The sequence below is a fragment of the Hippocampus bargibanti genome, linkage group LG09 (genome assembly GCF_051943395.1).
Source record: "Hippocampus bargibanti isolate YZ-2025 linkage group LG09, ASM5194339v1, whole genome shotgun sequence".
NCBI classification, from domain to species: Eukaryota; Metazoa; Chordata; class Actinopteri; order Syngnathiformes; family Syngnathidae; genus Hippocampus; species Hippocampus bargibanti.
This window is the reverse complement of record NC_142742.1, coordinates 17,365,039-17,375,220: the sequence shown is the minus strand read 5'-3', so window position 1 is coordinate 17,375,220 and position 10,182 is coordinate 17,365,039. Positions and strand designations below refer to the sequence as shown.

Here is a 10,182-nt window from a genome sequence, read left to right as displayed (position 1 = left end):
GTTTTGCCTAAGCAGGCTATTGTAAGAACGATCCAAATTGAACCTCACCCCACCAGACCGGTTTAATGAAGGATTTTGTTGTTTTATAAGAATCGCTTCTTTTACCCCCCCTTTCAAACCATCCATGTTCTTTCACTAAGATTTTAACCTCATTGTCGTCAAATGAGTGGTTGCTTGCTTTTAGGTGCAAATGTACTGCCGATTGAGGCCCACTTGTATTGTCCCTGCGATGTTGATAGTCTTTTTTTGAGAATTTGTTGAGTCTCCCCAATGTACTGCTCTTTACAATTTTCATTGTTACAATGTATGGAATAAACTACATTACTTTGTTTTTCATTTGGTAGCCTATCTTTTGGATGCACTAATTTTTGCCTTAACATGTTTATCCGTTTGAAATAAGTAGGAATTTTGTGTTGCCAAAGGACTCTTTGTAATTTTTCAGAAACTCCTGCAATGTAAGGTACTGCTACTTCCTCTCCTTTTTGTATCTTGAGAATTTTTGGTTTCATTCCCTATTCTTTCTTTCTGACATTTGTTTAATGACCACTGAGGGTCCCCACAGTTAGTGAGTGCTCTCCTGATATATTTTGACTCCTTTTCTCTACCTTCAATGCTAGTTGGTATTAGTTTAGCCCTATGCTGGAGGGTTCTGATAACTCATAGTTTGTGTTGTAAAGGGTGGTTAGAGTCAAAAAGTAAGTATTGGTCAGTGTGCGTACCCTTCCTAAAGACTTCTGTTTTTAGCGCTCTGTCCTATTTTATAATTACTTTACAATCCAAGAATGCTAGATGGTTCTCTTTTAGAACGATTGCATTGTAGCAGTTGAGGAATGAGAACACACAGTCGATTGGAGTACGTCTTTATTCCAACTGCTAACAATGAGAAAGTGAAGTAAAACCGAAACTGCAGTGAAATATATGTGACATAAACCCGCCCCCTCCTGTACACCTGCTGGGTGAGATGCCCGGTCCCAGTGCCCGCCACACAGCCCCCCCCCCAGAACACCCAGAAGGACAGTCAAGGCGAAAATCTTGCAGGGGGCTTGACCAGCCTGCCACAACGACTATGCAGTCCGTCGTTCAGTGGTAAAGGTGAAATTGCTCGGGCAGGTGATCCGGGTGAGAACTGAGTGGGGGAACGACACTCATGCCGCGGAGAGGCTGGAGGTTTTGGAGGGCGTCCGCGACGTGGGACCTGGGCCGGCGAAACGTCCTCGCCTGCAATTATGTGAGCCGGCTTGAGTCTGTCTATAGAAACGCCCTCCCTTCTCCCACCCATATCGAGCACAAAACTCTTTTCCCCGTGTTCGAGCACTCTAAACGGGCCATCATACGGCGGCCGGAGGGGAGAGCGGTGGGCATCATGACGCACGAAGATGAAACGGGCTGACCTGAGAGCAGACGGAACGAATATTTTGGGGACGCCGTGGTGAAATGGTGCTGGAGCCAGGGGCTCCCCTGGCAAAAGGGGGAAAGAAGGTGCACCCGAAGCTTCAGGCAGGAATTCACCAGGGATGCGGAGTGGCTGACCGAGTACTAACTCTGCCGGAGCGGCGTTAAGGTCTTCTTTAGGAGCTGAACGTAACCCGAGCAGGACCCACGGAAGCCGGTCAACCCAGTTACCGTCCGATAGTGCGGCCCGTAGCGCGGCTTTAAGTGACCGGTGGAAACGTTCACACATCCTGTTAGCCTGTGGGTGGTAGGCCATAGTGCGGTGTACCTGCACACCCAAGGACTGCGCCATGGCCGACCAGAGCTCGGACACAAACTGGGGGCCTCTGTCCGAAGTGATATCGGACGGCGTGCCGAAACGTGGGACCCAGGATGACAGAAATGCGCGGGCAATGTCTGTCGAGGTTGTGGAGGACAGGGGGACAGCTTCCGGCCACCTAGTCCGATCGACCATAGTGAGGAGATGTGTTCAACCCTGCGAAGGAGGGAGGGGCCCGACCAGGTCCACATGGACGTGGTCAAATCTCCTGGCCGGAATCGGAAAAGTTTCTAGGTTCGCCCGGGTGTGCCTGTGGACTTTGGCGCGCTGACATGCCACGCATGCAGCTGCCCACTTCCTGACGTCCTTTCTTAACCCAGGCCAGACAAACTTGGCCCCAAGTATTTTGACTGACGCCCGGACGCCAGGGTGTGAAAGGGAATGAATTGAATCAAAAATTTGCCGACGCCACTCCTGCGGAACCACGGGACGAGTGCGACCCGTAGACACATCACAGAGGAGAGCGGGACCCCCTTCACACACTGCCACCTCCTCCAGTTTCAGGGCCGTGCCTGCTGCCTTGAGTTCGTGGATGTCCGGATCCTCAGATTGGGCCGTGGCCATCTCTGAGAAATCCACCCCGAGCTGGACTGGACAAACGATCGTGCGTGACAGGCAATCGGCCACAGGGTTACATTTGCTGGCCACATGCCGAATGTCTGTTGTGAATTCGGAAATAGCCGCTAGATGCCGTTGCTGTCGGGCCGACCACGGTTCGGTCACCTTGGACATGGCGAATGTAAGGGGTTTATGATCGACGTAGGCGGTGAACCGGCGCCCCTCGAGGAGGAAACGAAAATGGCGCGTTGCAAGATAGAGTGCTAACAACTCTCTGTCGAAAACACTATACTTGCGTTCGTTATCTTGCAGCTTCCGACTGAAAAATGCAAGGGGCTGCCATTCGTTCTCCACAAGCCGCTCAACCACCGCCCCTACGGCAACATCAGACGCGTCGGTAGTCAAGGCCACCTGTGCGGTTGAGATCGGGTGGACCAGAAGAGTTGCACCCGCAAGAGCCTCCTTGGCTCGTTCAAAGGACTGCACTCGTTGCGGGGCCCACTCGACGGGGTCATTAGCCTTCTTTTTTCTCAAGGCGCCGTAGAGGGGTTGTAGGAGGTCGGCTGCGTGAGGAAGAAACCGGTTGTAAAAATTTATCATGCCCAAAAACTCCTGCAAAGCTTTAACTGTGGCTGGGCGGGGGAAATTCACCACAGCCTGCACTTTGGCGGGTAAGGGGATGGCACCCTGTGGAGAAATGCGGTGCCCCAAGAAATCGATCTTGGGCAAACCAAATTGGCACTTCACAGGGTTAACGATAAGGCCATGCACATCAAGATGCTTGAAAACCATCCTTAAGTGCGACAGGTGTTCCTCTGGTGAAGGGCTGGCCACAAGAATGTCGTTGAGGTAGACGAACACAAAATCTAGGCCTCGCAAGACTGAGTCCATCAGTCTTTGAAAGGTCTGTGCCGCCCCCTTCAGGCCAAAAGGCATACGGAGGAATTCAAAAAGGCCAAAAGGGGTTATTACTGCAGTTTTTGGCACATCTTCTGCCCGTACCGGAACCTGGTGATAACTGCGAACGAGATCAACTTTGGAAAAGATCACGGCTCCGGCCAAACGTGCGGAAAAGTCCTGGATGTGCGGAATTGGGTAACGGTCGTGTGTGGTTACATTATTAAGCCGACGAAAATCACCGCACGGCCGCCAAGAACCGTCACTTTTGGGCACCATGTGCAATGGTGAGGCCCACGGGCTGTTGGAACGCCTCACGATGCCCAAGCGCTCCATCGTCGCGCACTCCCCTTTCGCCATTGCCAATTTTGCCGCGTCGAGGCGACGAGCGCGGGCAAAAACTGGCGGGCCAACCGTGGGAATGAAATGTTGTACCCCGTGTTTTGTATTGGCATTGGAAAAGGCGGGTGTGGTTAACGACGGATAATCGGTCAGCAGGCGTTCATAAACGTTACCTGACGTTAAATAATTTGCGTGCGTCAAGGCTCCAAGCCCTCCAGCCTCACATGGGAAAGTGGCGAAAAAGATGGCGTCGATCAAACGACGGTTAGCAATGTCCACAAGCAGTCCATGAGCGCATAAAAAATCCGCGCCGATTATCGGAACTGTAATTGAGGCCACAATAAAGTCCCACTCGAATTTTCGTTCGTGGAAACACACAGTTACCGACCTGGTGCCAAAGCTGGCAATGGGCGAGCCGTTAGCTGCGCGCAGGGGAGGCCCACATCCACCTGCCGTCTTGTCCGAGGCCGTGGGCGTCAGCAGGCTTACTTGTGCCCCGCTGTCCACCAGAAAACGTCTACCTGACGAGGAGTCTGTGATAAAAAGCAGCTCGCTTTCGTTGCCGGCACCCACGGCCGCTATTGGGTGCCGGCGCTGGCGTTTCCCGGAGCCTCGTAGGTGCAGGGTGGTGTGCAGCGTCGGGCCTTGGCGCCAAACCGCTGGTGGAAAAAACAGAGGGCTTTCTCGTGTCGCTTCCGCGTGACCACTCCGGCTACTAGGGTCGGGTCGATGTTCGCTGCCGCCCCGCCGAGGGGTTCGGCCGTCACGCTTTGCACGGCGAACCTCCGTGTCGCCAGCAGCACCCGGTCCGCTTCTTCAGCCAAACCTCGGTAGTCGCCGGTGGCTAGGCACGTCGAGTTGGCTAGCACGGCGCGCACAGAGGCCGGTAGCTGGCGAAGGAACACGTGGGGGAACAGGAATCCGCCGTCATCCGAACCCAGTAGTGACAACATTTTGTCCATCAGGTCCACTGCTGTTCCGTCGCCGAGTCCGGGAAGAGAACGAAGCCTGTCTGCTCTCTCAGAGGCCGACAACGTGAACCGTCGGAGCAGCAGGTGTTTGAGCGCTGCGTATTTTTCGCTCGGTGGAGGTGCATGCAAGAGAGGCAGCACACGACGAGTCGTCTGTTCGTTGAGAGACGCCACGACCAGATAATATTTCGGCTCATCTGTCGTGACGCCTCGTAGGTGGAAAAGCGCTTCCACATGTCGGAACCACGAAGCCGGGTCGCTACTCCAAAACTCGGGCAGCTTCGCTGCGTAGGCGGCAGCTGCGAGCTGAGGCGCCGGTCGTGGCGGCATGGCCGTGGAAGATATCTCTTCGTCTGCTGTCATGAACATTTCGAACGTCGGGGTCACCAGTGTAGCAGTTGAGGAATGAGAACACACGGTCGATTGGAGTACGTCTTTATTCCAACTGCTAACAATGAGAAAGTGAAGTAAAACCGAAACTGCAGTGAAATATATGTGACATAAACCCGCCCCCTCCTGTACACCTGCTGGGTGAGATGCCCGGTCCCAGTGCCCGCCACAGCATTATAATTAATTTTCTTGCATTTCCTAACAGATGATGCAATAATGTTAAGTTATTTTTCTACACATAGAAATGTATGCAAGTATGACAGCTGACGTTTAACCAATTTGCATTATGAATAACTGTCAAGGCTCAGTAACCTGATGAATATTGAGTAACGGGTGTTGACTTGAGCATACAAATACTGGTAAAAAAAACATGTTTACAATTTGACTGTCTTTTTTAAGCAACCATGAAGGTACGCACACACAAACAACCTCGAAACTGGTGTGACTGACGTGTCGGCTTTGCCAACACACGTTTTTTTTCTCCCTTCTCCCAGAGACCATTTTCTCAATATAAACGATCTTTGTAAATCGCCACCACCCGCCCCCTTCACTCGATTTTTGGTCACTAGGCAACCAAATTGAACGCACTCCAGCATCCAGCCAACTGTCGCGAGTCAGCGCAAGTCAGCATACAAAACGGAAAGTAAACAATTGGCCTTTCGAAAGATATAATGGTAAAACAGACGATTCAAATATATGCCCGTATAAAGCCCACCAAGAAAAATACCGCGGTAAGTTAACACGTGTACTCGACAGTATGGGCGCAAATGCACGCATGAACGGAAACTTTACTGCCGAACTTGTGTGTCCTGTGTCACGTCCCAAGAATTGCACGGGGAAAAACACAGCTACAGTTTAAATGTTTAACCCAATTGAAAATCATGCTTTGGCCTCCCATTTTTAATTTGCAGTGTCGATTTGTTATGCATCAACGACAAGCGCAAAAATACATTTTGATTTATAAGCGCCTTTCAAAACTCTCAAGGTCACTTTACAGACATAATATCCTCTTTTCTTGGCTGTTCTTGAATGCACCATAAAAGTAAAAACGTGTGTTTTGCAGATTTTTTGTTATTAATAATCAATAATGATATAAAGTAATTCATTAAATAGATTTTATTGTTTTCAAAACGACCACCAGATTATTACTGAATGACACCTGTTGAAATCAACCTCACAGAACAACAGAAAATTTTGAGCAGATCACATTATAAATCCAACACATTTCATTATGTTGGAACATCATCTAAAAAATCTCAACGAGACCTGATGCTTGCCCTCTATACAACAGGTGTTAAATTCGAGGTCAAGGGGGCCAGATCCAGCCCACCACATTATTTTATATGGACTGTGAAAGTAAATCATGTGTGTCAACTTTCATAATCCTTGTACCAAATTTTTGACAAATCATGAGTTGAGGTTTTACAATATTTTGTGTTACTTTTTTAACATAACTATTTTTTAATCAGAAATAATTCGACAACCTATTGTACTTCCGATTATTAGCCATCAATTTGTGCGTATTTGTATGAGATGATGAAAAATCCATTTCGTATCACACTCATAATAACTCGATGAGGGCAGCTTTTATTGCAGTACAAGTGGCCGACAGCAAAAATGATAGACGTACTGTACAGAAGAATGTGTTTTTTCTTTTTGTGTGCATTATGTAATCTCATCTTTACCAGTTATTAGGTAAATTTGGCTTTTATTGGGTTGACATGCAAAAAGCCCCGGAAAAGACTTCCTGCAATCCAGTTTATTGCCTGGCTACGGCAACTGATGGAAGGAATAAATCAAATTACACAGATGGGTTCCGTGGCCATTTAGCATGTAGGGACAATATCTAGCACAATGAAATGACCACAGCCACATCATTGAGGATTTTTGGACGCTCTGCGCATATACATGCGAAAGTAACAAAACAAAGGACTGTCAATGCAAACAATCTAATCATTAATGTTGTATTCTTTTCTTTGCCTCAACCCCCATGGTCTTATAATTGCATTAGTGTCTTGGTCACATATGCCACCACATATGTTGAGGATCAAAACCAAAGAACGAGAGTGTTCAACGTGACCCAGCTGACCTCACTTTCAATGTCAACCACTGCCTTAATGTTTGTTGGTTTAATGTTTGGCAGTTTTTTGAGTATCCCTTGGGGCATGACTTTGGCCTTAGTAAGCACATTTCTAAAGTGCATTTGCTACACAGCACAACAATGATATATATATATATATACACCCCCCCCCCATTTCTATAGCCTTCCACATGATATGCGTTCCAGCTTTTCTTTTTGGGGCAGACAGTAACCGCACCACAAAATGCTAAATTTGCAGCCTACAAATGGCTGTTGTATTTCAGGATTCAGCATGGACTTCATGTATGGGACTATGACATTATTGACAACGTTTGAAACAAACATCCCCATACTTTTTGTGGATTAGCTGGAGTCAATTTTACCTGTCTTCAAGCAAGCGCCAGGGTGCATCGTGATCTGGTCGTCTTCCACTTGCAGTTCCCAAATTACATTATTCAGTTTGTCCATGACAGGCATGCTTTTGGAATGTGGTTGGGCTGAACCATATATCATTTTGGGATCAAAATTATGATCTCGGACCAAACGATTTTGTAAAAAGCATTCTTATGCTCATAAGCTCACTAACTAGAAGCATGTTGCTACTTTTGAACAGGTCCCGGGGTCCTTGGCTTTTTATTTGTTGAAGTGATTTCATTTTATAAAAGAACAGACATGTTTATAATTGGATTAGCCTTTATTAGTCTCACAGTGGAGACATTTTACAGCAGCAAAGTTATGAAAGTAAGACGAAAGGAATGGAATACGTAGAAAAACAAAATACGGAACTGCTGTAAAGGCAGCCCTATCTTGAAATCAAAAGAACAACAACAAAAAATAGGTACAATGTGACACAACACAAAACACACCGACAGTCTTTCAATCTAAAGCACTTTATGTACCCTCTGTTTTTTGTATGAAGCAGTTCTAGATAAGAGGAGAGGATCAAAGCAACCTTTTCACCAGTGGATCAGGAACATTATGGTGGAATTTGCACGTCTGCTACAAGCTAAATGTTGGAAGCAAACACAAAGCTGTACCATCCATAGACAAAAAGAAATTGTTTCACATCTCCTGTCCCACATAAATCCACATCAATTCCAAGCTGCGACAGTTCCACATATGCATCAGTGCTCGGCGCTGACGCTCCTTTCGTCGATTGCAGGCTCCTCAAGTCATGCATACATCCATCCGCAGAATGTCCAACAGCACCGACCTTTTCGCTGAACAGTGTGGGACTGTGAAAATGCTGCCAATTACGGGTGCAAAAAAGCACAATCGACCCATAGCTGTGCAGGGATGACAGTCAAATGGCACCGACATTCCTCCCAATCAAAAACAGTGCTGGCATATTTGTGGTGCCGAAAAGGCACAACCGTTCAGCACAGTCTCCTCCTTGAGATAATAATAATAATGAGATATGGCAATATATGAATGAATAGAAGCAGAGTGACAAAGGATACTTTCTGATCCTTTACACTAGAACTATTCACCTTTTTGGCAACCCAGTGACATAGTGGGTAGCGCATTGACCCTACAGTGAAGAAGTACCGGGTTCAAATCCAGCTGTGTGGAATTTGAATGTTCTCCACACGATCCAGGTCTTCTGGTTTCCTCCCACTTTCCAAAAACACGGATGGCAGACTGATTCTCTTCTTTTCCTTTCGGCCTTTCCGTTCAGAGGTGGCCACAGCAAATCAGTGTCCTCCAACTAACCCGGTTTTGTGCACCCTCTTCTCTCACACCAGCTACCTTCATGTCCTCTTTGACAACATCCATAAACCTCCTCTTTGATCTTCCTCCCGGTCTCCTGCCTTGCAGTTCAAAGCTCTTCATCCTTCTCCCGATATAGTCACTCTCTCTCCTCTGGACATGTCCAAAGTATCTCAGTGTGGCTTCTCTGAACGTCTCTCCAAAGCCTCGAATATGAGTTGTCCCTCTTATGTACTCATTCCTGATCCTATCCAACCTGGTCACTCCCAAAGACAGCATTAGCATCTTCGTCTCTGCTACTTCCAGCTCTGCTTCCTGTCTTTTCTTCAGTGGCACTGTCTCTAGTCCAAACATCATGGCTGGTCTCACCAACGTTTTATACACCTTTCCTTTCATCGTAGCTGAAACCCTTTTATCACACATCACACCTGACATTTTTCTCCAGCCATTCCAGCCTGTCTGTACATGCTTCTTCACCTCTTTTCCACACTCTCCATTGCTCTGGACAGATAAACCCAAGTACTTAAAATTCTGCACCTTCTTTATCTCTTCTCCCTGAAGCATCACTCTTGTATTTGGGTCCCTCTCATTCACACAGATATATTCCGTCTGCGACTGATCTTCATTCCTCTCCTTTCCAGGGCAAACCTCCACCTCTCGAGTTTCTTCCCGACCGGTTCCCTGCTCTCGCTACAGATCACAATGTCATCTGGAAACATCATGGTCCAAGGATATTCTTGTCTAGCATCAGCTGTCAGCCTGTCTATCACCATAGCGAATAAGAGGGGGCTCAGAGCTGACTCCTGGTGGAGTTCCAACTCCACCTTGAATTCGTCCGTCACACCGACAGCACACCTGACAACTTTCTTACAGTCATGATACATGTCTTGCACCACTCTGGCAGACTGATTGAACACTTTAAAAGGTCCCGAGGTGTAAATGTGAACGCGAATGGTTGTTTATCGCTGTGTGTCCTGTGTTTTGCTGCCAACTAGTTCTGGGTGTACTGCCTACTGCGTGAAGACAGTGATAGATAGGCTCGAGCACCCTTATGAGGATAAAGCAGTTCCAACATGTACAAATGTCAAAATCAGTTCATTTGACTTAAAATATTTAGATATACACCAGGGGTCTCCAAAGTTGGTCCTCAAGGGCCGCTGTCCTGCCTGTTTTCCAGCTCATTCTGGAGCAATGCACCTGATTCAAATCATCAGGAACCGTTTTGATGCCGCTTCAGAGCTGGCTAATGAGCTGATGATCTGAATCAAGTGTGTTGTAGCCGGAGCAGTGGAGAACAGACGGTACAGTGGCTCTCCAGGCCTGGATATGGGTATCCCTCATACAAACTATTACATTTTGCACAATTATACGCGTGCCGACGTACTAATCACTAGCAGCCACACTGCTGTTTTTATGCAAAAAACACACAAAACCTTTTTTTCACGCTGAGATGGCTTGTAACA

General features: G+C 47.6%; 1 protein-coding gene across 1 annotated transcript in view; it reads left to right on the top strand.

Annotated features, from left to right (window-relative positions):
• Positions 1 to 5,528: 5,528 nt before the first annotated feature.
• Positions 5,529 to 10,182, top strand: part of kif6 (kinesin family member 6) — a 65,327-nt gene continuing 60,673 nt past the window's right edge. Inside the window, exon 1 of the mRNA XM_089004396.1 lies at positions 5,529 to 5,660. Coding sequence (XP_088860522.1) covers positions 5,601 to 5,660 — 60 coding nt within the window. The 5' untranslated portion in view covers positions 5,529 to 5,600. The remainder of the gene's footprint in view (positions 5,661 to 10,182) is intronic.